This window comes from Taeniopygia guttata, chromosome 1 (genome assembly GCF_048771995.1).
Source record: "Taeniopygia guttata chromosome 1, bTaeGut7.mat, whole genome shotgun sequence".
Lineage (NCBI taxonomy): Eukaryota > Metazoa > Chordata > Aves > Passeriformes > Estrildidae > Taeniopygia > Taeniopygia guttata.
Window position 1 is genome coordinate 28,555,632 of NC_133024.1, and position 24,637 is coordinate 28,580,268.

At 46.2% G+C, this 24,637-nt stretch overlaps 1 protein-coding gene across 8 annotated transcripts in view; it reads right to left on the reverse strand.

The window, feature by feature from the left end:
• The window catches only part of ZYX (zyxin), a 28,920-nt gene that overhangs the window by 1,208 nt on the left and 3,075 nt on the right, over positions 1 to 24,637 (reverse strand). For 4 of the 8 annotated variants that reach the window (XM_032747197.3, XM_041714735.2, XM_041714736.2 and 1 more), the window contains exons 2-8: positions 7,541 to 7,801; positions 3,663 to 3,865; positions 1,786 to 2,286; positions 1,336 to 1,477; positions 1,082 to 1,251; positions 748 to 926; positions 367 to 487 (exon numbers count right to left, since the gene is read on the reverse strand). In XM_032747197.3, the coding sequence (XP_032603088.3) occupies positions 367 to 487; positions 748 to 926; positions 1,082 to 1,251; positions 1,336 to 1,477; positions 1,786 to 2,286; positions 3,663 to 3,865; positions 7,541 to 7,790 (1,566 nt within the window). In that variant the 5' untranslated portion in view covers positions 7,791 to 7,801. Of the gene's footprint in view, positions 1 to 366; positions 488 to 747; positions 927 to 1,081; positions 1,252 to 1,335; positions 1,478 to 1,785; positions 2,287 to 3,662; positions 3,866 to 7,540; positions 7,802 to 8,203; positions 8,610 to 10,815; positions 11,319 to 11,379; positions 11,584 to 24,637 lie in introns of those variants that run through there. The other 4 variants (XM_030267555.4, XM_012569940.5, XM_030267594.4 and 1 more) reach the window with 4 other exon arrangements.

A 24,637-nucleotide genomic window follows, 5' to 3' on the forward strand; every position in this document is an offset into this window, starting at 1 on the left:
ATGGCCAAGAACAGGGTGAAGGCATTCAAGGATGTAAGAAATGCCCCACAAGGTCAGGATAATCGCTCACAGCCCACTGCTCTGTCCCTGGTGGTATTAATGGGAGATGCTACTTTGAGGGGAGAGAAATCCCAGCAACTTCCCCCTCCTACATGCAGCTGATGTATTGGGGTGTTAGAGAATGCAACAACCCTGCACAGTCCCTGTAGTCATGCCTGTGAATGTCTAATATTTTTCTGATCAAGCTTCAAAAACACTACAGTTCATTCAGAACAACTTCAGTGTTTGGTCAGCCTAGACAACAAAGGTGCCCAGCTGCTGGTGATGGCACAGGAGACATGGGAGGAGTGGGGCCACCAGGCTTACCTCACACTTGTAACATTTCATGTGGAAATTTTTCTCCAATGCAACAACACGCACTGTCTCATCCTTTCCAGGCTCTGGCATGATGGGTTCACTACACACTGAGCAGCGTGGAGCATACTTCCTGCAACACAGAACCATGGAGGAGACCATCACCACCGTGGTGACATTCAAAGCAGACTTGTTAGCGCTGTTCAATGGCATTAGCAGCAGAGGAAGAATAAATGTTCAGGTGGAAAGACATCTTCACACTTTGCTGACTCAGTTTTAACTTCATGTCTGACAGACAACATGGGCAACCCAACCCCATACTACAGCAAAAAGCAGCAGGTGTCAGGGAATCTGCCCTCTCTCATACCCCACATGCACATGCTCTCTCCATACCTGTGGTAGTCATCCACACAGTGAGGCTGGTTGGACTGGTCCACAATAAAAGAGGTCCCCTCCAGGGGGGTATGGCACACCACGCAGGTGAAGCACTGGGGATGGTATGAGTTCCCAGTGGCCTTCAGCATCCGGTCTGTGATGGTCTGCTTGCAGACACTGCACTTTTCCAAGGTGCTCTGAGTACAAAGAAAACAAGTAAGACACGTGAATCCCATCTCCCACTCCCGTGAGGCTACAACACAGAAAGCAAAGATGGAAGGAGGAAGGGAAAGCAAGAGAACCACCACAGCGAGCTCAGTTCCCTCCAGCAGCTTTCATCCCAGTGACTCACAGCATAGCAGTCCTCACAGAAGGGCTTCTCATCCACGTTGTAGAACTGCTGCCCCTGCAGCTGCTTCTCACATTTGAAGCAGGTGAAGCATTCCACGTGGAAGAGGCGGTCCAGGGCCCTCACAGCTGGCTGGGTTCGTGACAGAGGCTTCCGGCAGAAGCCACAGAGCTCTGTCAGTGGAAGAGGAAAGGGATCAAGAGAGATGAAAACACATCACAGTCTTAATCCTACTGCAGTCCATTGAAGGCACGCACCAGAAGTTGCAGCTTCTGCTGGGGGTGGATGCTCCATATCCTTCATTAGTTTCTGGGTCAACTTCTCCAGCTCTTCTACCTCCTTCATTGTCAGACAGGAATTCCCCCTAGGTGGATCTGCACTGGAACCTGTGGGTCTATGCTGCAGGAAGAGGAAACATTAAATCCCAAAAGACAGACTCCCCCTCAACCCTTGTCCCTAATTAACCTATTTCTCTAGCCTTTACAGGTCCTCTCTGTTCATCTCTAGGCAATCTGCCATCCACTGTGCTTGATTCTTTCCACCTTTGCATGAAGTCCTACCCCTCTGCACTACAATTTCTATAGTTACATCTCTCTTTCTGATGGGTAACAGCCTCCCACAGCCTGGGGCAGATCCACCCTCAACCTCCCCATTTCACTCCTGGTGTGCCTCTCCAAAGACACCAGTCCCAGGGCTCTTTCCCTTACCGTGTCTCTTGCAGCAGCAGGTTGTTCTGTTGGGCGTGGCTTCTCCTGCACTTGGGGTCTTTCCCTCTGCTGGGCATAGGTGAAATTGGGGGGCTGTGGTCGAGAGGTGGGGCCTGAAGGTGAAGGGGCTGTGAACTGAGTCTGAAGGGAGGTAGGGTATCTAGTAGAATTTGAGGGAGTCATTGGAACATTGTCACCTGATTTGGACACAGACTTAGGAGAGCTAGCAACAGGAGACGGGGTGAATTTCGGGGTAGGCTGAGCAGAAGGGAGAGAGGGAGGTGGAGGTGCTTGAGGCTCTTTGCGTTGCTGTGGGGCTGCCCATGGGGTTGGAGTGGGGTTCAAATCCACCCCAGGGGGCTTGAAAGATGAGCTTCCACTTGGCTTTGGCGTGAACTTGGAAGGAAAGGAATGAGGAGTATCTTTGGGTGCAGATGGTATTTCCACAGGGGCTTTTGGGGCCAATGGTTTCTCCAGAGAACCTGTGGATCCCAGAGTTATCTGTAAAGAGAAACAACAGCAAGAAAACAGGCAGTTATCAGCAAGGTGGAAGAGAAAATATGCCATCTATAGCAGTGAATCAGTAGCTATCCCAAACCCAGAACACAAGGGGATTTCACACTGCGACATATTTAGCAGTACTGACAAGTTCCAAGAGTTTTCCAGTCCTTCACCAACACGTCCATGCTATGGTTTATCCACATATTTTAATCTTCAGTAGCACCTTTCTCACTACCTCTGTTCAGCAAACCAGTCACTTGTTCTTCCAACTGCAACACTCTGGACAGCTCACCCGGGATTTGAAGGGGTCATTCTTCTCCATGTCATCCAACATTACAGACAGTGAGATCTCAAGATCAATGCTGCTCATCTTGCCACATACCTACACAGCCATCCATGAGGAAAAAGGGAACAGGGCATGTTACAGGACCAGCCACAGAAATGGTCTATCATTCCCTTACAATAGCATATTTTGATTATTTGGACTGTGGTACAGATCTGCTCCTTGCTTTGAACGGATAAAAAGCTGGTGAGGATGAACAGGACACAGTCTCAAAGGTCTAAAAACAGTAGGAAAATGCACAGCCCAGGGAAGCTCTTAGACAGATTTAGGTGGGAGAAAACATCTGGGTCATTCTGTAGTCCAACACTGCTCACAGCAGGGCTAATTCCCAAGCAACACCAGGCTGCTCAAGGCCCCATGCAGATGATTTTGCAACATTCCAAATGATGCAGGTTCCCCAGCCTTTTTAGGCACACGTGCCAGCAGTGAGCCACCCTTGGAGTGGAACTGGGTTTTCTTCTGTCCAAGAGGAATTTCCCTTGCCGCAACTTCTGTCCATTGTTTCTTGTTGTGCTTGAGTAGGAAGAATCTGTCTTCTCTCCAGCCCTCCTTTAGGTATTGCAGCCTCCAGTCAGACCCCTGCACTGGCAGCCTCTTCTGCTCCAAGCCCCAAAGGCTGCTGTGAGCTCTCACTGGATTGCATTTCGTTCAGTATTCCAAAGGGGTTATTATACTGAAGAGCCTGACTGGATACAGTCCTCCAAGATGCAGCCCCTCTAGCACAGAAGGGAGGAGTATTCACTGTCCTTGTCCTTCTCTCCCAGGTGCAGCCCAGCATGTGGTTGGCCTTTACTGCCACAAGGGCGCATTGCTGGCTTGCACTCAACTCTCTGTCCACTGGGAACCCTGGATCCTTCCCACAGAGCTGCAGCCCAGCCAACTGACCCAAACCTGCGCTGGTCCACTGGCTGGTGGCATTTCCTGCTTTCCCAGGTTCTCAGGGCTTCCCGCTGCCGAGTTCAGACAGTGGCGAGAAGCTGAACCAACTCACAGAGCATCACACACAAACCACACTTCCTTGGACCTCACTCACCTGAGGGGCAGGAACCTTGCTCACAGGTCCTTCGTCGAACATTGGTGGAGGAGGAGGAGGTGGTGGAGAAGGAGGAGAAGGAAAAGCTTCATCTGGGGCTGGTGGAAAAGGTTCTTCAAAGGGTGGTGGGGGTGGTGGAAATGCACAGTTTGAGGAGAAGCTTGCATCCTCCCCAGGTGGAGGAGGAGGTGGCAGTGGAAGGTCTATGGGGAAGAATGAGAATAAAAGCGACTTCAGATCATTTCTTACTCCTAGCCAGGAGGGTTCTTGAAGGTATTGCAGCAAACAGAATCATAGAATCACAGAGTGGTTTGGGATGGAAGAGACCTTAAAGAATATCTAGTTTGAACCTCACTGCTATGGGTAAGGATGCCACTCACTACATCAGGATGCTCAGGGCCCCATCCAGTGTCGCCTTGAACACTTCCAGAAATGGGGCATCCACCTCTCTGGGCAACCTGCTCCAGTGCTTCACCACCCTCTGAGTAAAGACTTTCTTCCTGACATCTAATCTAAACCAGTTCTCTTTCAGTTTAAAACTCTTGTCCTTTTACTATCTGTACACAGAAAATCTCCATCTCCCTCTTTTTTATAATTCCCTTAAGATAGTAGAAGGCCACAATGAGTTCTACCCAGAGCTTTCTCTTCTCTAGGCTGACAAACCTCAGCTCTCTCAGCCTGTCTTCCTAAAAGAGCCACTCCCACCCTTGGATCATCGTTGTGGTCTCCTCTGGATTCACTCCAAAAAGTCCACATCTTTCTTGTACTGAGGACCCCAGAGCCAGATGCAGCATTCCAGATGGGGTCTCACAAAAGTGGAGCAGAGAAGCAGAATCCCTCCCCGATCTGCTGGTCACACCCCTTTTAATGCAGCTCAGGATTCCATCAGCCTTCTGGGCACATTGGCTTCCCTGTACTCACGGGACTCAGCACCCATCAAGGACAGCTGAACTCTGCAGGCTGTTTTTCATCTTGTCCAAAGCTCTCCATAATCATTTAATCTTTCCTCAGTAGCTGCTGCTATTATTCACTGGGCAGAGTTGTATATTTGGGAATAGTACTTTACTATGCTCTTTCCCACTCCTTGTCTCATTCCTTGGTCCCCAGCATTCCCCACCCTTCTCTTGCCACTAACTGGCTCATATTACTGAACACAGGGTAGCATAGAGGGAATGCCAGTGGACAACCCAGGACCTTGGAGAGCCTGTGTTTTTACATAAAAATAAGCTGCCATCTCACAGCAGCATAGTAAGTACTACAAGAAACAAGCGGAGAAAAAAAAACAAGCTGGACCAGTTACCCCTTATGTGTATGAGGAATCTTTGAAACACCTTTGTTTGGGGGGGGCGGGGGGGGGGGGGAAGTAAAACCAGCTTTGATTTTTGAGGCTAGTATGTCTTCACACCCAATATACATCATGACATGAGAAATTTTCCAAAATCCTTTTAATCAGGCTGAAAGGCAGCAGAGCACCTCAGTTTTCTAGAAAATCCCATTGCTTCCACCTGTTCCTATTTGCCAAAGGTGCAGAACAAGCAAAACCAACCATTTTCTACTACAACACGGACAAATAAATGTGAATCCTCTTCCCTTCATGACACAGGGAAGAAAGTGTCCTCGCATCAACCACACAGCAAAGAACATCGAAGATAAGGAGGTGTAACTTCCACATGCCTCCTCCCAGACACCCACCACTCTTCCCAGCTAGCCCCAATGAGCAGTAGAGTGAAAGACCAAACTTTTCACTGCAGCTACTCCAAGTGCAACTTTTAACAGCAGTAATCAAATAGTGTCATCTTTATATCCAGCTGTTGTCAACAGGCTTTATAAGGACTTCTCATCTGTAATCTAAGGGAGACAATACTGCCCTTATAGAAAGGCTTTTAAGGCTTTTAGAAAAAGACAGACAAAATCTTACTAGCCTGTGGAATGCATAAACTGCCCTGGTATGCAACACCTCTTCCAAGCAAACCTCCTTGTGCTGCAGAAATTCTGCTGGGAGGGGAGGGAGCAATACTATGTTTTTGTTTTTTTTTTTCTTGGAAATTATGGTTCGGGATCAAGCTTATACATGCTTGCCTTTCGGTTTATTGAAACCATAAGAAATGAAACCCTGATCTGTTGCCACATTGTTTAAGATGCACTAAAAGCCTGTTTAATGAATTATTCACAGGACAAGAAAGTTCCCCACAAAGTTGTAACACCAGATTTACAGAACAATCAATACTAAATATAACACTCCTACAGCAATACTGACTTAGCCATCCTGTCATTTAAGACAAAGAGTTCAACTGCTACAGCTCTGTATCATACTACATTTTGTTTGGGGAGTGTATAAGAAAGGCACAGAAGGACTGAAGAGACACACCAGAGGAGGATCAAATCAGACACATTTCTCTCATGACTGAGTTTTGGTGGCTCATCTGTACTTCAGCTATCTTGCTGGCAGCCCTTACCCAATGATGACACAGCAGCGTATGACAAATGGTTCTCCTGCTATTTTTTCTGTCTAGTTATTCATAATGCCCACTTTAACAATAGGAGAAGCAGAGCAAGCAGCACCTACGGCTCCTCTCATACTGTATATTGAAAAATAAATTTTAACATCCATCTGTCTACTTCAGGTAATATTTGTATCACTTCGAGACCTTCTGGCAGGCACATCCCTAATCCAGACAACTACAGCAGAAAATGACAAGTCCTAAGACAGGACCTTGGTTTCCACAGACACAAGAGTCCAGCCAACAGCATATAAGATACAGGTCATTAGACTTAGCTGGTACAATTTTAGGAGGCACCAGCATGCCCTTGTGACTTCAGAAATGGGAAAAATGGCTTAATAATTTTTCTCCTCTAAACACAGGACCAGTCTTCCTACCATCAGGTTAGCTGCCCACCAGTTTAGCACGCTAACCTGTAAAATATCAGTGTTGCAAGTCTCTGCTAAACAGTGAAAGAAATTTAAACCAGGAGCTAGCATTCTCTGAACATGTGTGCCCTGAGGCACACCCTTTACTTGATGGAGCCTTGGGGAAATAGGCAATATCAAGCATTAGCAAAGAATCCCTACAGAAATTTCTGGTGGCCCATGATGATCAAGCATTCAAACTACAGTCACACAACCAGTAACCTGCATCTTTTAAAGGACACAAAACCAACCAAGCAACAAAACACAGAACAAAAAAAAACCACTCTACCACTGCAGGAAACAAAAAAAGGCCACCCAAAGAGGGAAAGAAAGAAGTAAGAAAACCACAGTGAAACAAGAAGTCCCTCTACACAGGAAAACCCAACCCAAACCACTAGCAAAAAGTACAAAACTGTACAAGCCATATAAACTAAGCTCTAAGTCTCACTTCCTGTTTATCATCGCTGCCTCTATTTTTTTCATGCAATTATTTCTCTCTCCTCTTTTCCAGCATCAAAGGTAGCAATTGCAGAGTCCAGAAGAAGGACAGCCAGAGACAACCAAAGAGACAACCAACTTGAGCTGGGACCAATTAAGAAGAACAGCATGATTCATCCCTATCAGGGTCAACTCTTCTGCAACATACTTGCTCTCAAGACATGCTGTCCAGAAACTGACTGCAATCACACAACTGTGCACCCAGGGAATACTGTGAAAAATCCACTGCATTCCTCCAGTATCAGTGCAGCGGAGGACAGCCTCCTCCCTCCTTTCCTAATGGAGACAATATCTACTTTGAGATCTCTTTCCAATCCATTTATCTCGTTATGGAACCTGCTAGCCTCTATGGCAAGACTATCCATCACTTTACAGCAGTTATGCCCATTTTCATATTCAGACCACCTATGAACCTCGCACCCTGAGAATTCAGAAATGCACATTCACATCTGCCATGCCAGCCTTGACCTACCTTCTGCCAGCAGGGACACGGGTGGTAATGGAATCTCCCCCACCTTCCCTATCTGAGCACGCTGGGCACCAGGAGCAGGAGGTGGAGGCAGTGACGACTCTGATGCACCCCCAGCCTTGAAGGGGTTCACCTTGGGTTTAGGGGCAACCACAGGCGCAAATTTTTTCTGTGGGTTGTAGAAGGAAGGGGTAGAAATGGTGATGCTGACTGTGGACGTCATGCGGGTCCCTGGGGCACCTGGGGAGGCCATCTTCTCAGCACCTAGCAGGAGAGAAGAGGGAGGAAACCTACATGAAGTCATCCTTGGGCCAGAGTGGAAACTAATGGAGAAGAACACGTGAAACAAAAGGATAGAGGAATTTAACCCAGGCCAGAGGCTGAGGTGCCTGAGCAGTGCACTTACATGAACTGCAGACAGCTCGAATGAACCATCACATTTCACCATTTCAGCTCAGGATGGCATTAACCACAATTAGGTTCTTACAACAGAGAAAACCCAGATTTCCACTGCACTGGAGCCCTGCACCCGTGGTGACCAGAAGGAGGGTGATCCCCCGCACCCCAAAGGATGCCCCCAGAAGTGGAATCGGCATTTCCTCTCCCCCTTTACCCGATAACGCCAGTCGGTTCCGCCCCCTCTCCCCCGGCATCCCCACCCTTTACCTCCAGGCCCCTCCATGCCGCCGGAGCCCGCACGGCCGGGCGGGAGAGGGTCTCCCGGAGCTGGGAGATGCCAGCCCGCGCCTTCTGCCCGCCCGGCCGGCTCCGCCCCGCCGCCGCCAGGAAGCGCTCCCCGGATGCCGCCGCCGCCCCCCGCCCGCCCCGCGGGCAGCGCCCCGGCCGCCGGGCTCAGCCCCGGCCCCGGCGAGCGCGGGATGCCCGGCGGTGCTGGAACGGCGCATCCCAAGGACTGCCCGGTCCAGGCCAGCAAGCTCCCCCGTGCTAGAAGCCTCCATGGAGCCAGACGCTTTGTTGTAAAGGCTGGCATGCCCACTGCCCTCCTAACACCCCAGCACAATAGGGCTGCCGTCAGCACAGGGGCTCCGTGCCAGCTTTTCGCGCTGGCATGTCCGAATCGGTGCCCCTCCGCGCTGCCGGCCTCTCCCACGGACAGGAACAGCTGCTGCCAGACAGCCCTGGTGCCACAAACACCCGCCCACCCCCGTTAACCCCTGGCCGCTGCCAAGATCTGCATGCCCCATTCTAAGCGCTCCCACGGCTCAGTGCAGTGTGGCACCATACAGCAGCGAGCTGTCCCAGCTTCCCCAGGTCACCAGCGTGTGGCAACACAGACAAACAAAGTTCACGCTGCTGAACTTTTCCTTCCCTTTGTGCAGCGCTGATAAGATGCATACACTTGGACAACTCTTCTGGGAGTTTCAAAAGGAGAATGAGGCTGCAACAATAAGCAGGAGCCAAAAAGCTGTGCTGAGCATTCCCACTGGATTCAGAATGAGAAAGGGCCAAGGCAGAAGAGTAATTAGCATGGTCTGTCCTCACTCCTACAAACTTTTAGGGGTCAACAGACTTGCCAGTCAGAAAGGACTGACCAACTCCCTCCATTCTGCAGTTCCCACCAAGCTTCAGAAGCTGTCAAAACCACCTCCAGCCTTTCTTTAGAGACTTTTGCCTCCTCCATTATTTCACTAGGGTGTAATGAACCACTTGGCAGTAGTTCTACCAGATTTGACAGGATTATGAGCAGAACACTACAGTGACAATGTCACTTCTAATCACGGGGTTAATCAACACACAGTCTGGGGACATTGGCTGCTTTGCAAAAAAAAAACCCACTGGCTTTGCAACCAGCAGCTACTATCTCCCTTAAACCAAAGCTGTGTCGCACTTAGGGCACTTGCTGCTTGGGGCTGTCTCTACCAAGCAGCTGCCCCTGCTCATCCTTACTTCTGGTTATCAGTCCACCCACACACAGACCAAATTGGCTGAGAAAGCTGGGCCTTGCAGAGAGTCACCCCCTCCAGCCCTGGAGTGTTGCCAATGCCATCTAAGCTTTACCAGAAACACACAGCTCCCACAGGTCCTGTGGCGCAGTTTGCGAGAGCTGTGCGAGAGGGAGTGTCACGCCAACAGAAGTAATCTCAGATCTTTCTCATCCTCACATTTACCCTGAGGGGAGAGATTTTTCTACCTGCTCTAACAGCATTTAGGATGACTCAAGTGGAGCTATGAAGAAAGATGCTCCCAAAGGCCACAGTCAGGATACCTAAGTTGCCTCATACACTGTTTCGTTTTGAGAGCAGGAAGAAGTAGGACAGTACCAAGGGACACCTCCTTCAGCAAGAGGGTCAATTCTCATGGTAGGTCTGCCACCTGTTATACATCCAGACAGTTTTCACTTCTTTGATGCCACAACACCACTCTCAACAGTTCTGCTCCTTTCCTGGGGTAGAAACACCAGGAAGAACCTGAAGAAGCACAGAGCCAAGTGACATTTTTCACTTCTGTTGGTTAAAACAGTATGGCAGCAGCCACGCTGGGAACCCCTATAGCTCTACACATCACAACTGTACTTCCCCATCGGTCAACTTCCCCCTAGCTGAGGAGAGTCAGAGGAGAACACAAAAAACAAGACAAAAAAAAAAAAACAAAACAAAAAACCCCCAACCAAACAAAAACCAACCAAACAAAAAACCCACCAAAACATAAAATCCAAAGAAACAAGATCCACAAATAAACGAGAATATTAAGAACAGATTAAACGGATTCAGGAATTATGCTGCTTTTCATCCAGAAAGTTCTCCCAGCCTGCCCCAAAGTTACAAAGCTTCAAAGAGAGCAAAGTCTATCAGCTATGCAAGCTGCAAGGTAAAGCCTCAGAGCAACCAGGCTGGGGGAGGGGGTTATTCAGAGATACTAACTTCTCTCACAGATACTGAGCTTGTTTCCTCCCTATGCAAGGGAGGGAAGAAACACCAGGGAAAACTCCAAAAAGCTATGCAAACATATTTAAAACGTTAGAAAGTTCTACGACTTTGCAAGCACTTTCTCAGGGCACTCCCAGGGAGCCAGAAAGCCATAAATTAGGCAAATCTCATGCACAAAGGGCCCCAGATTCTTCTCTCGAGCACATCTGGAAAAAGGCTCGCGAGGTGTCTCGGTCATCCAAGCTCACACAAAAGAGAGCCTGTCCCGAGCAGAGCCCGGCAGCACCCCCTCCCTATCCCCCGCTGCTGGGGCTGTGCGGGAGCGCCGAGTCGCCTCCATTCCACCGGCACGGAAGAAAACTCACCACACAGACACACACACACGCGAACCTGCTTATTTTTTGGGCCAAGCACCACCTCCCCCCCGAGCCAGCACCAGGAGCGAAGGGCTGTGTCCGAGGCGCGGAGCCGTGCGGGAGGGAGCGGCAGGAAACCCGCACCCCTCCCAGGGCGAAGGACAAGGGCTTTGTCGCCAAGCCGAGCGGGACTCACCTCAGGGGGAGCGGGAAGTGCCGCCCCGGCACTGCGGCTGTCGGGGCCGGGCTGCTCGGCTGCCCCGGCCCGCCCGCCGGGGCAAGCAGCAGCAGCGAGAGGCGGAGGAGCCGCCGAGCCCCGGCGCTTCCTCCCAACTCGCGAAAAAAGCCTCGCCCAGGCAAAGTTGTTTGACCATAAAAGGCGCGAGGCCGCGGCACAGCTGAGCTCACTCGCTGGGGAATGTGGCAATGAGGTAACGGGGGCCGGGGCTTGCCGGGGCAGCGGCCCCGGGCTCTGCCGCCGGGGAGGCGGCGAGCGCCGAGCCCGCCAGCGAGACGCGTCCGGCGGGGCTTTCCCCGGCGCCCACCCAACCCGGGCCGGGCTCGCTGCCTGCCCCCCGCACCTCCCGCCCTGCCTAACCTTGGAGCTGCCCCCAGCCCGCGATTTCACTGCCAGGCGCTGAGCTGGATTTTGGGATGGAATGCGGCGGCTCTGGTGAGTCAGGGTCCCTGCTGGCCTCCTCCCCGCCCGAGCCAGCTGTGAGAGCATCTGACTCACGCTGCCCCGATCTGCCAGAAATTAAAGCAAACATCAGATGACTCCACCGTGCAGAAAAGCGACTTGTTCTCCTTGTACTGGCTGCAAGGCAAACACTATTAGCTGGTTTATATCAAACACTATCCACATGAATTGCTTTGTTGGAGTGCCAGTGCTGCACATCGGTTTTATTTTTATCCCAGTGCTCGCTTCGGGCTCAGCTCTAGAACAGGGGCAGCCTGACCCAGCCCAACAGAACGTGATTTTCAACGCCAGCCTTTGCTCCTTCTCCTTGCTTCAGAGCCTCTCACGAAGGAGGAGCACCAATAAACATATCTCCTGTGCTTTGTGCAATCATTGTATTTGACTTTGGAATATGGCCTTAATTTCGGGGTTAATACCCTACTGTTGCAAGTTCCCTGGAGAATTACTGTGTTTGGTAATGCTCAGGGGACTTGGGGCTTGTCTGCTCCAAAGACTTACCTATCAACACAGGTACCTTTCAGAACTGATAATTTACTTGCAGGTGAGTGAGTAAGCTGCAAACCATACCAGTGACACTCCCAGTCTGCACTACTGCAGAACTCTCACAATAGAGAGCTATGCAAAAAGATTTGTCCAAGTTTTAAATCCAGTGTAAACAAATACTTAATTTTACATGTAAAGTTTGTACAAAGAGGTTGTATCTTTTATTTAACCAGGTGATACAATTGGAAAAAGTCTCTCTGAGGTTTTTCAGCATTACATACCATTTGAAAATGCCACCCATAGCAGGGCCCAGCACTGAGCATCTCACTCCTTACACAGCTGCAACCATTGAACCACTGATCTATAGCTCTGAATTTCTTAGAGATATATAGGTCTTCTGTGGATGCTAAATAATCCTGTTTACTGCTGCTTTTGTAGGCATGGAATCCATTCTGTTATCTCCCATGATTAATGCACAAAGTAATTATATAGGATAAAGAATGTATCTCTGTGATGGGTCTTCTAGCAGCATCACTTTTCTACTGCAGACAACCTTCCCTCTTGTTCAGGTAAAGATGTCAGTGCTGAGCTAAAAAGAATTCACTGCGTGATTGTGAACCAAATTCTAGAACATCACAACACACCCTACACAATGAGCCTGACGTCAGAGAACTCTGCCACTGTTCCCTGGGCTAGCTCTGACTTCTGCGAAAACAAAGAATGTCTCAGACTGAGATTAAAAAAGTGCTGAGTGAATATTTAAAAAAAAAAAAAAATCTATGCTTTTATACTTTCTGATCACATCCCCATAAATCCAGATGCTTGCATGCTTGATTTTCTCACCAGTGTGTTGATGTTAAAAGCTCATGAAGGCAGATCACGGAAAGTGTGAATAAGAAAAAGAAAAGCAGCCCTCTTAGACATTTTGTATGAACTCCTCACTATGAGAAAACAAATGCAAAACACATGTTTTGCAGGTTGCATGTGTGAAAGCTAGAATTCTCAAATCAGAATACACAGGGGAAACAAATCTGATTTTGTGCTTGCCACAGAGTGAATTTAAAGTTTGTGCTTTTGTAATTGGAAATGAAGATTAACTAACTTCTCTGTTAGTTTTGATTCCCCCAGAAAGAAAATAACAATCTCCTTATGATAACAGTCTTCCTTAATGAAATTATTAGCTTGAAAGTGTAAGCATTTTTCTGTTGCAAATGAAAATTAGAGCCTTTAGAGGCACACAGTTGTAGTCACACTCATTAGCTGAAGCAAAATCTTAGTCCTGAAGAGGCATTTAGCTACCTGGGTACAGAGATGGACCAGCAGGTATACTTGGCTTGTGCCAGACCTTGTTATTTCTGGAATTAGCAGCTGTCCTCTGCATAAGTCAGTTTGGCTGTTTCATGCCATGAATAAAAGCGATTTGGTATTTTGGAGTGTATGGTGGTGTGAATGCTACTGTCACCATGGGTGAAGTGACAGCCCACTACAAAGCAGGTGTTGGAGGGATTTAGAATACGCAGTTCTAGCTGGGTGCTGCTTTTGAGGCAAGTGACAGGAGGCAAGGCCTGCTACTGGCCGTCAAATCAAAGCTTATAAGTGCTGAGAGTTCAAGGCAGCCGTCTCAGGAATACTAAGTTTTAATAGAGACAGTTATAGAGAACCTTTGCTGGCAATTTAGTCATGTAATGCAGTGGAGTAAATAAGGAATATGACCACACAGAAGTGGTGTGGAAAATTCATGTACTGCACTGGAATGAGGTATGTGCTAGCACTGGTTAGGTGCCCATAAAATGAAAAACAAAAATAGATGTAAGAAGAAAAAATAAGTCCTTGAATACAAAAGGAAGAATCATTTGCAAGAACACTATAGGGGAATTAAAATTACAGGGCAGAAAATCTTTTTTGATAGCCGGGTGTGGTTCAGGTAGTGGCAGATGGGAATCTTTGTGATAAATATGTGTTCAAGGTCAGATGAAAGCAATCTGGAACCTGGACAGGCTGCTTTACTTCTGTTAAAAATGCAAAATGTCTGCATCTGTATAATTTCCATCCATATCAACAGATCAATTAGTGCCATTTTATCTCAGCATGAGTTAGTTAACAGTCAGTGATGCCATGCAGGAGCCCATGTTTTTCCTAAGCAACGAAAAGTTCTGACTCCAATCTGAGTTGAATTTCTGATGCTTCTTTAATCACACAACTTCTGTTTAGTCTAACCACGTTTTATTGATTAATGTTAAATTGCTACTTAATCAGCTTTCCCCATGCTGTATTAAATGCTACGCCTGGGCCAACTGGAAGGGTTGGGAATATATAATGGATCTGATTTGGTCTCCAGGCCAAATAGTTGGGCCAACAGATGTTACAGCTGGGTCATCTCAGAGTTCTTTTTGGAGCTGAACAATTCTATGATTCTATGTAATTCACCCTACTCGGAGGTCTCTGAGGATCTGCTGTGCTCCCACAGCACAGCCTGTCCTGGTGTGCTCCTCGCTCCCTCCCTTGAGCAGGGTGTTCTCTGTGTGAAAGACAACATGTGGCCCGGATTGTCCCCTGCCAGGCTGCTGCTCACACCCCTTGTGGAGGCCATGCCATGTGCAGAGCTGTCTTTTTCCTGACCAAACAACAGTTCCAATTTGGAGCGCCTTAGTGCCATTGTGGGCTGCGTGTTGACAGCTGGGTGCCACACACAGAGAGCTGTGCTGGGGACACCAGAGCCTTGTGAGACAGCAGTCCTTAGCAGCCTCATCATCTCCCTGCCTCCCTGGCACACAGTCAGGAATGCTATTTGCAAAGGTCATGAGTTCTGGAGACATCCTGGGATGACCACCGACCCAGGACAAACAGCTAGAGCGTCTCTGTGCTGGTTCTCTTCAGAACCGAGTCTGCTGTGCAAAGCACACATCAGAAGTGTGGGTGCCCAAGGGGAGCTGTTCAGCAGCTCCAGAGAGCCTCTGTCATCTCTGAGAAGGGCCACTGTAGGTGCTCAAATCCCACTGTGAAGGTACTGCATGGTACACACGTTTCAAAAGGCATTCCACCCACACAGTTAGATTGTCCTGACTAAAACACTAGAATAGGCCAAAAGCTGTAAACAGGAAAAAAAAAAAACAAACCCTCAAACCCTTGCTGTGTCATGAAACACTTCTTTGGTGGGACAAATCAGCCATATACATATAAGAGGAAGCAAAGTATCCCTGTGGTATGACCTTGGTCATGCCAGGGTATGCCTGGCTATTGCAGCAGCCAGGCAGCCAGGAGAACAGGGGAGTGGGGTGATGTCTGTCCAGGGAAGAAGCTCCATTTCCAGCAAAGCTGGCAGGTCTTTCCTAGACAGAGCCGTAACAGTGGCTCTGGGGCAGGAGGTACAGCTCCCAGATGAGTTATCACTGCTGTTTCTTTATCTCCTTCCACCAAAATTTCCTGCTGCTTCTCAGCAGACAGTGGCCTGCAATTCCGTGGCTCCTGGGGCTGGCTCACTGGCAGGCTTCCTTCCCCTCACACAGCTCTCCCACACCTCCTGCTCTCTGCTGCTGGGCTCTGTGCCCATAGAGAAAGAGATGCAAGCAGGTTGTCCCAGTGGATATCTCTTCCCTCAGGTGCTGCATGACCTGTTCCGCAACTCTGGAAAGCTGTGAGATGGCTCCTGGGGCATGCCCATGTGTATGGCTGAGTGTGGATGGCTGCCAGAGCCCATTCTGCTTGGAAAGCTGCCATTTCCACATTCCAAGGCATCCTTGCCATTTCCTCAACTGTATGCCCCACCCCTTGCCACCAGCAAGACAAGCAGCGATGTATTTGGCTCTTCTGTGGCAAATATTGCTGCTTTTCAGAACTGTCAAAGAAACACATCTGTCAGTCTGCTAATTAAAGAGTTCTGTGTGCTGCAAGCTTCTTTCCACCCAAGTACCACACTGCCATGGTAGAAGTCTCCTTTCTTCACTCATATAGAGCTGTAAGCATGGCACAAACAAGCCACGTCCTTCATACAAATGAAGCTGATCAGATGTAGGTACTCCTGGGTGCTGCATTCTGGTGGATTTAGACAGAAAGTCCCAGGACTAATTCCAGTGTGTGTCTGTGTCAGGGGGTGGGCGCTGTTTCCTGAGAAAAGGGCTCTTCCCCCTCATCCTTCTGTGACAAAGCTGAGACACAAAAGCAGGTTCTCAACTCTCTTGATCTCTTACTGAGCCTCCTCCTATGTGGTGCAGTAGAAGTTCTGTGGTGCTCCCAGGGAAGCACCTGGTGCAGCTGCTTGGTACTGGAGGGAGAGAGATGCCAAACTACAGTCCCGGTAACATTAACTGGGACAGGATCCTGGTCACTCCAGTCCCCAAATGGCACATGTCTGCCTCAGTGGTACTATTTTCTTGCATAAGAACTGAGGTAGCCAAATAAGCAGGCACAGACTTCGGAGGCTGCTCTCTGTTTTGTGGCGTGCCTACAAAGTTGTGCCATGCATATGCCAGGGCATGCTGGATTTGAGAGCACATTAGGAATACACAAGCAGATTGCTCTGGTGAGGAAGAATGAATGTCCATGCCTGCATTATCTACAGGGTGTGGATCCTGCAGCAAAAGAGGCTCTCATAAAACCAAGTAATTATTTGACTCCAGACTAGAGTCCTGGCAAAATCTACTATGTATGCAGTGTAGATGATCACGGAACCAAGGCCCTGAAGCAAAGCAACAGACCCACCAAACAGACAATACAGGCATATGGTCCAACAGTCTGCTTGCCAAAAAAAAAAGAAAAAAAAAAAAAAAAAAAAAAAGGAAAAAAAAAATATTGCAAATGTTATCCACGAGCTGCACAATAAAACACCATTTGAGTTTAAGAGGCGCAGCCCCTCAAGCCTTCCAGTTATCTAAAAGCAAAAGGTATGGGGCTATATGAAGCTTCCTGCAGTTCCCAGGTTTAGTGCATGTGGCTACTAGTATCTTTGCTAATTAATTTACTCACAGGATGAATAAAAGAATGGCCGGACAAAAATCTTTGACTGTTTCATGGGGTTCTCAGGAAAATTAGCAGAGCCTTGCAGTGGAGCTACCGTCCCTCCAGTGGCAGCTGGGCATCTATACGTGACAACTTATGGGAGGGAGCTGGTTTGCAAGCAGAGTATGATTTTCAGTAGGTTGAAAATATAAGGTGTAATAGGCCTTACTAAAGATCTGTGCTAAGTTCCTTCTGCATCCAGCAAAGTGATCAAGCACGGTATGAAAGCCACTGACTGGAGAACCGGGTAGCAATGGTTACAAGTCACCAGTGCCAGTGGTCAGTAGCTAATCCAAGTGATATTGAGAGATCAGCAGCCACAGCTATCTCTGAAAAGGCAGGAGAGGTCCTCAAAAAGTGTTCCATCTTGCATTACTGAGTCACTGACTCTCAGCACGTACTCTGGTGGAGGTACATTTCTTTCAGTGAAATGCGTTCTTCAGTTGCCTTGATGAAGGTCAATATGATGACCATGGTAGTTGGCAAACCTGACCCTTTGCTTTCATGGCTCATGAAAAAAAGTAATTTGGAATCTTTAACCTCACCCAAACCACTTCAGTTTCCCTACAGACCACTTTAGATATGCATTTGGCCAGATGCAATCTACATGAAGGTCATCTGTGTTTAGGCCTCATTGCAAATATACTTTTTCCCTGGGATTCTTGAGTCCCAGGTCGTGTCTGTGACAGTGCTGGCTAAAGGTTGGGGGCAGCAAGTAGTGAAAGATGCCTGGAAACTAAGCCAGCAGAATCTCACCAAGGTGCTAAGGAAAATAGGCTCAGGTTATGAGGAGAGCCCTATCAAACCATTTTCTGCAGAGTGACTGATGGTTTCAGAGCCAGTGTTAGGCTTGCTGCTGCCAAAGGAAATGAACGGGATGTTTACAAAGCTATTTCAGTGTTGCTTTTCCTGGGCTTCCCACCAACAGCTTTCTTTCCAACACCTTGGTACATAGTGTCCAATGTCATGAGAAGGATTACTGAGTCCTACCAGCACTACTCCTTTTGCTTCCTGTTTATTTAGCCTTTGTGGCCATGCTTTCCAAAAACTCTGTGCTCCCAAGGTGGTCATCAAGCCTCTATCTTTAATAATAGATATTAAAAAAAGAGATCTGGTAAAAAGGAGGGTTATATTTGGTGTAGAAGTAAACAAGAAAATATTGTGGATTTGTGTAAGAGTGTGTCAAATTTGAAACAGTGCAAGAGCCACATATTACATCCAGTCAATGTACAGACAAACATTGCAACCTCAAATATTACACACTGAAAGGGAAGGAGCTGCCCAACTTGTCACTTGCTTTGGACACATTGGGCAGCCTACATTTCTCCAATGCAGTAAAACAGCTCCTATTTTCTCCTGATCCAAGAAAGAGGAAATCTGCAGAGGTCCAAATTTAAACGCACATATGGGACACTGTCTCCCTCTGAAGTTTCAGAAGGAGGCATTCCACAGGGGCTAGACTACACACTGCCAGTGAGTCTTCTTAAGGAAGGAGACTGGGAAAGGTAGAGGGTACAGTTCATCTGTGAAGAATATGATGAAGATCTGGTTGATACTGTTCATTGCCTCGAACTTCTTAGACGATATCACTGCAGACAGACATCAGCCCTTTGGTGCCAAAACCCTAAACTCAACTTAATGACCTTAGCTTGCAGTCAAGATTAGAGGGACACTAAATTGTAGACTTTTTTACTCTTTTATGTTGCATATTCTCAGGCCCCTGGCTTGGTTTTGAGGCTACAATGACTCCCTCATTAGACTCAAAATTCATTTTGTCTTTCAGTCTACACTGATGAGAAGCCTATAGTATGCTGCATCCCGCTTTGCTGTTTTAGCAGATTATACCAGAGTCCAAGAGTCTCCACTTATGTTTGCTTTTGACTCAGAAATTGTTGTTCTCCAAATCCCTGCACCTCCAAGCAAGGAATGGAATTTCAAGTTACATAGTTGGTGCCTGAAGAATTCCACTCTCCTAAACATAGCAATTATTTATGTGACTCCAGGGACCATGGGAACAGAACACTCCTCATCTACAACCATTTCACCTCTTTCTCCCAGCTGACAGTAAACTGAGGAAGAAGTGCTAAATATAAAAGTATGATGTTATCTTAACTATTTTGGATTAAGACAAATTTTGGGGAGATAGAAAGGAAAAGCAGCCTTCTGTGAGAGTAGATAAAGGCTGAGAGGATTTGCCTTAGCCCAGTATTGACACATAGCACCTGCACAGACCATGTGGTGCAATAATAAACATTATTATTCCAGGATTTTCTAGTAGCCATTTCTTGAATTGCATTGGTGGATTTCTTTCAAGAATCAGCTATGATTCCAGCAAATCTGAGGATAGGGTGCTCTTTCCTGAGCTGCTTCTGATAGGCGATGCCTCCTTGCCAGAAATGCCATCAGGATGTCAAGTGTTACAAGACAGTAAGAAGAAAAAGCAGTGAGGCAGCCCCTTCTGACACCCTGTTCCTCAAATTTCAGTGGAGAACACAGAAAGCAGCAAGGTCCAAATGTGCTTATCAAGGTGGCTGCCAGCAGGTAGAAACATTAGACCTCAGAAGACTTATGAACAGATGGGAATGGAAAGGTCACCTCCAAATAAGCACAGAGGGAAGCATCCTGGATCCCACCATATTCCTTATGGACTGCAGCACCGCACAGCAGAGCAGGTAGATGTATTCACATCTTCCAGAAACAGCAGCAGGCCTGACTTGATTCCAAAAATAGTTTGAGTCAATGTTGATTTGCCGGAGCCTACTCACAACAGCTGTGTGCTCTATGCTAGAGAGTAATTTCTGGAGATTTTTTTTTAAATAGGAGGGCCATTCTGTCAGTGCATGAGTGAACAGTTTTAAGTTGATATTTTGCTTCAGGAAACATAATACTGTCATTATTCCAGACATTAAAATTTGGCAGCGAGGACAGAATCAGTAGCTTTTAAAATAAGAAGTGCTTTTCTTTGTTCAGACTTGCTTTTATGGTTTGGGGTATTTTTGTATATTTTTATTAAGATCTGTAAAATTACAAAGCCACATTGCAGAAAGAAACTCCCCACCTTATTTTTAAAGCAGTTAGTATCCATAGTTTTTCTGAGCTTCTAGGCCCCCATCTCCAATATATCAAAGGGAGAGAGTGAGGAGATGACAACTGATATTTTGTAAGGCTAAAAATATTGTGCGTTTTTACATAACACTGGGAATTTAAAAAGCACATTAACTGCTTGCAGATTATTTTTAAAAATGCAGTTTGAGCAACACCACTAGTATAGATTCAACTGACATTTAGGAGAAGGAGCTGCTGTATGCTTCACTGCTGGGAAATGAGACATTCAGTAGAGGATGAAGTAAATGTTTAAAAAAAGGCAAAATAAGACTCAGACTGCACCAAAGATATTTTCACCCTAATACACATCTCACATTTATGTCATTGGGGGTATCTCTTTTTTTGAATGAATATCAAGTAGCCTTTTTGACCTTCCAAAGCAACCTCGTCAGACCTCCCCTCTTGTCACTACCTACCTGATGATGAGGAACCTTCACAGTCTCAGTGTCACTGCCAGAGGTTCAACAAATTCCTTTTTTACACTCCTCAAAGTTCCTTTCTTTTTTCCTCCTCACTCACTGGCATCTGCTGAGCCCTTCCTGGCAGGGAGGGAGTGGGAAAGAGTCCCTTATCTGAACTCACTGATCTTCCCATTTCACTTGCTGCTGGAAAAGCCCCAGGCCATGGCAGAAGAAACTGGAATTTCAGAGCATGGCCCAGCCTACCTCCAGTCTCACTCTGTGTGAACAGGCATGGAGCTGTCTCAGACACAGGGTAAGGACATACAAGGATGCAGAATGGATTTATGAAAGATACTTGCCAGGAGGGTGTTGCTGAGTGGGTGAAGTTTGTGACTGATGAGGCAGCCTAGACTTGCTAATTCTTTGGTGCTGAGCTGCAGTTCCAGAGAGTGCTGGGTCTCCTGCTGGAGTGGCAGGTGATGCATGGTCACATGCAGTAGGTCACTGTGCTACAAAGGCATGGGGGAGATGCTACCAGAGCAAGCTGCACCACCCCACCTCCAGATGGTAAATTCCTGTCCTATGTCTTCCATAAAGCCTTGAAATAGGAACTGTACAAAAATGAGATCTTAATATATCTAGAACTCAGCATGACACTTCTGCATGACTCTGCATAAAAACCAAAAACGGATGGAGATGCTGAGAGAATATTACACTTCTTAAAAACCTGCAAACCAGTACTGTTGTTCTGAAAGAACATGAAGCTAAAAATTCTTAAGAAAAACTCATGGAAGGCAAGTATCAAGGTAAGGTGAGAAAAGAATGGTGAACACTTGAGTATCGAACATTTATTTCTGTACAAATACTTCAAACGCAGGTGTTATACAGAAAGCTGATTGCATTTTAATAAAATACTGCCAAATTAAGCAAGGTCACACAACAGGGATCTTGCAGCAAAGCATGCATGTGAGTCCTGTCTGTTGTTAAGTTACAGGTGGCCCACTCCTTGCCAGGGCTTTATGTGTTGGAAGACATACCTCCCCACTGTAGAAATTCTAATTTGTTTCAGAATTATTTTTTTTTTAATTTCACCTTGTGTTGAAATAAGTTTGTTTTTAAGGTATCTTGCGAACATCAAATCATTTAATTCCTCTGGGTAAGATTGTCCTTAATTTGGGACATTTTGCCAAATGTTCAGTTTCCAGTAGATGATGCCAGGATATCCCAAGCATGTATCTCTACTGTGGCAGCATAGTCCAATTTGAGAATTCACCATGAAGACAAGAGGAGAAACTATTTTATGGTGAAAGAGGAGAAAATAATGGTGCTCACCATTATGTCTCTTCAGCAATATGGGAAAAATACCCAGGAGGAGTTTTTGATAAATGCTCTATTGAGGGTGTGGACTGATTAGCTCTATCTCAGCACTGAACCAATACCCTCCCCTAAAGTTTTTATGGTGTCTGGGTGCAGGAAGAACAAGATCAAGTTTGCTGGGGTGTGAGTGTAGGTAAGTATGAGTTTATTATCACAATATGAAATGCAAACATAACCTACCTCTCTCCACCTGTTGTCCCTTCAGTTGATTCACACAGCCTCAAATATTTTCCCAGCTTGAAAGAACCCAGCCTTTCACTTATGTGAGATAAATTGCACCACTTTCAGGATCTGAACTACACTGGCATTGCTTTTTTTTCCTTCTTTAAAACCTCATAAAAAAACCTTTCTGTTTGTCTTCTGCAGCAAAGGAGCTCTGAAGAAAGAAGAACTGCATGAGTCATTTTGCTATCTCATTTCCTTTTTGGTCCACATGAAAATCCTATCAGTAGCTAATACAGCTTGATGTAGAATTAACTCTTATGGCATCTACTACATTACCTCTATGAAGCAATTACTGAGCTCTCTGCCAGAAGTAGCTTTTACTGGGGAATCCAAACTGCCAGTGGCAGGAGGCCAGCAGTGAGGCATACTGGAGCAACAGCCCCTGCAGGACGATTCCTGCCTCTATAGATCTGATACAGACACTATTTTTGTAAACATCTCCTACTCAGGAACTTCATAGGCCTCTGCATATTTTCCACAGCTGAAGACACATTTTGCAAGAAGCATGTAGGAAGTTTATCCATGTCTTCTGTGATAGTAGCTGGTCACAAGGTATTACATAAGGATAAGGATTTAAAAAAGGATCAGATTCATTTTCCAGTCTTTTCATGGGACGATAGACATAGTTGCCAATGACACCTCTGAGGACAGAATAGGCAAAAGGAAGACATTTTGCATTATCTGGTGCTTGGTAATGTTTACTTGAAAGTGGGACATTAGTTGGCAAGATATATATTGTTTTTTCTTTTCATTTTAGCTGGTTTTAGTGGTAGCTAAAGAAGATGACAGGGGCACATTACCTACTGTGATATAATCTGCATCCATGATAATTAATTGATGAAAAGAATAAATTTACTCAGCAGGTAAGACAGTGACAATAGCTTTGTATTTTATAAGCAGTGTTTCTTTGGAAGATGCTGTTCTGGTATTTATAATTTATAAGGTCTTTATATTTATATAGAGATATAGGGAACATCTGGTAAAACAAGTTTAATAGATTCATCAATGGCTTATAGAAAAGATGAACATTGTTGAACAGCTGTCTCTTAAAACACAAACAAACAATTAACAATTTATAGCATAAGCTGGTCTTCAGGGATATGATGGAAGCCTCAGGGTAGGTTTAGAACAAGGTGCTAAGATCTAGACTAGTTCTAAAACTGCTTTGCTCTGTGCTGCTATCAGCCCCTCTATCAGGCTAGTGACTCTATCAGTCACAAGGTGACTATTTTTAGATTTGCTGGAATTGTGCTTTCCTCCCCAACCCATCCCTGCCCAGACTTAGTGGCCACTCTGTGTGCAGGGCATGGGAGGGAAGAGAGGCATGGATCCTTGTCCGTTCCCAATTCACCTTGGCATACAACTCCAGAAATAGGTGGTCCTCACCTAGGAACACATGCTTACTGATCATGGTATCTCAATTTTTCTGTTGAATTCATAGCAAAACTGCAGCAATGGAGGAAGAAGGAAGTCAAGGGATCTTTATGTGGCACTTCCTCCAGCAGCATCCTTGACCTACTTTGGGAAGCAGTGAAGCTCTGTTTTGCAAACAGAAGTTGCTAATGGCAGCGACCTACAGAACACAACAGGTCAAACATTCCTTCCCTTTTGCCAGCATGCCCCTCACAACAGGGGCTGTGGAAAGGGAGGTTTTCAGATCTGCAATAAACAGAGGGGCACATAATTTCACCCATGATAAAAATAAATTAGGAAGTTGGAAGGGGCTGTTTCCTACTGCTCCTTTCTTCTGCAGTACCCAGCTTTGTAAAAAGATCTATCCATGTTTCTCTCTAGATATTTAAATACCTCCCTCTCCCAAACCTGTACGAAAACTTATATTTGTGAAGATCTTTCAGACCAGCATTTAAATCAGCACTTATCAAACAAATTTTGTACACAATTTCCTACATGAAATTGTAGCCTCATCGTTTAAGAATGAACCCACAATGCTCAGAGAAAATATCCACAGCCTGTCAGAAAGTGTATTTCAAAGAAAAGAAACCACTTATGTTCTGTCATTTACTTCCAGTTCCTTAAAGCAGCAGTGGGAATACTGTTGCTCATGAAAGTGCAAGGACAAAAACTGTGGGGGACAGTTAGATTTATGCTCTGTTTCATTCCTTGTTCAGAGATTCAGTCTCGTCACTTCCCTCCTACGAGATAATTCTTATGAAATCATATTCTTATTAAACCCTGTATTTCTTCAAAATGTAAAATACCTACTTTTCTTTTGGCACTATATAATAAACAATTTTTCTGATTTAAAAAATTTGTTATTGGCTTGATAAAAACTAGAAACTGCTCAGTGATGATAAATTCCTTATTGCATAGAACCTACTGTACAGAAGAGCTGAGCAACTGGGTAAAAGCTGAGCCTTAACACAATCTTTTCAACTTCTAATGAGAACGAAATTGACTTTAAATATGGAGATTTATGTAAATATAAATAACACATAATATTATGTAAACATTATAAATAAAGGTGTGATTAAGAACCAAAAGATGGTGAAGAGTCTACCCTTTCATTAAGCTGACTGTATTAGAAATGAGATGAAGCATGGCTGTAGGTG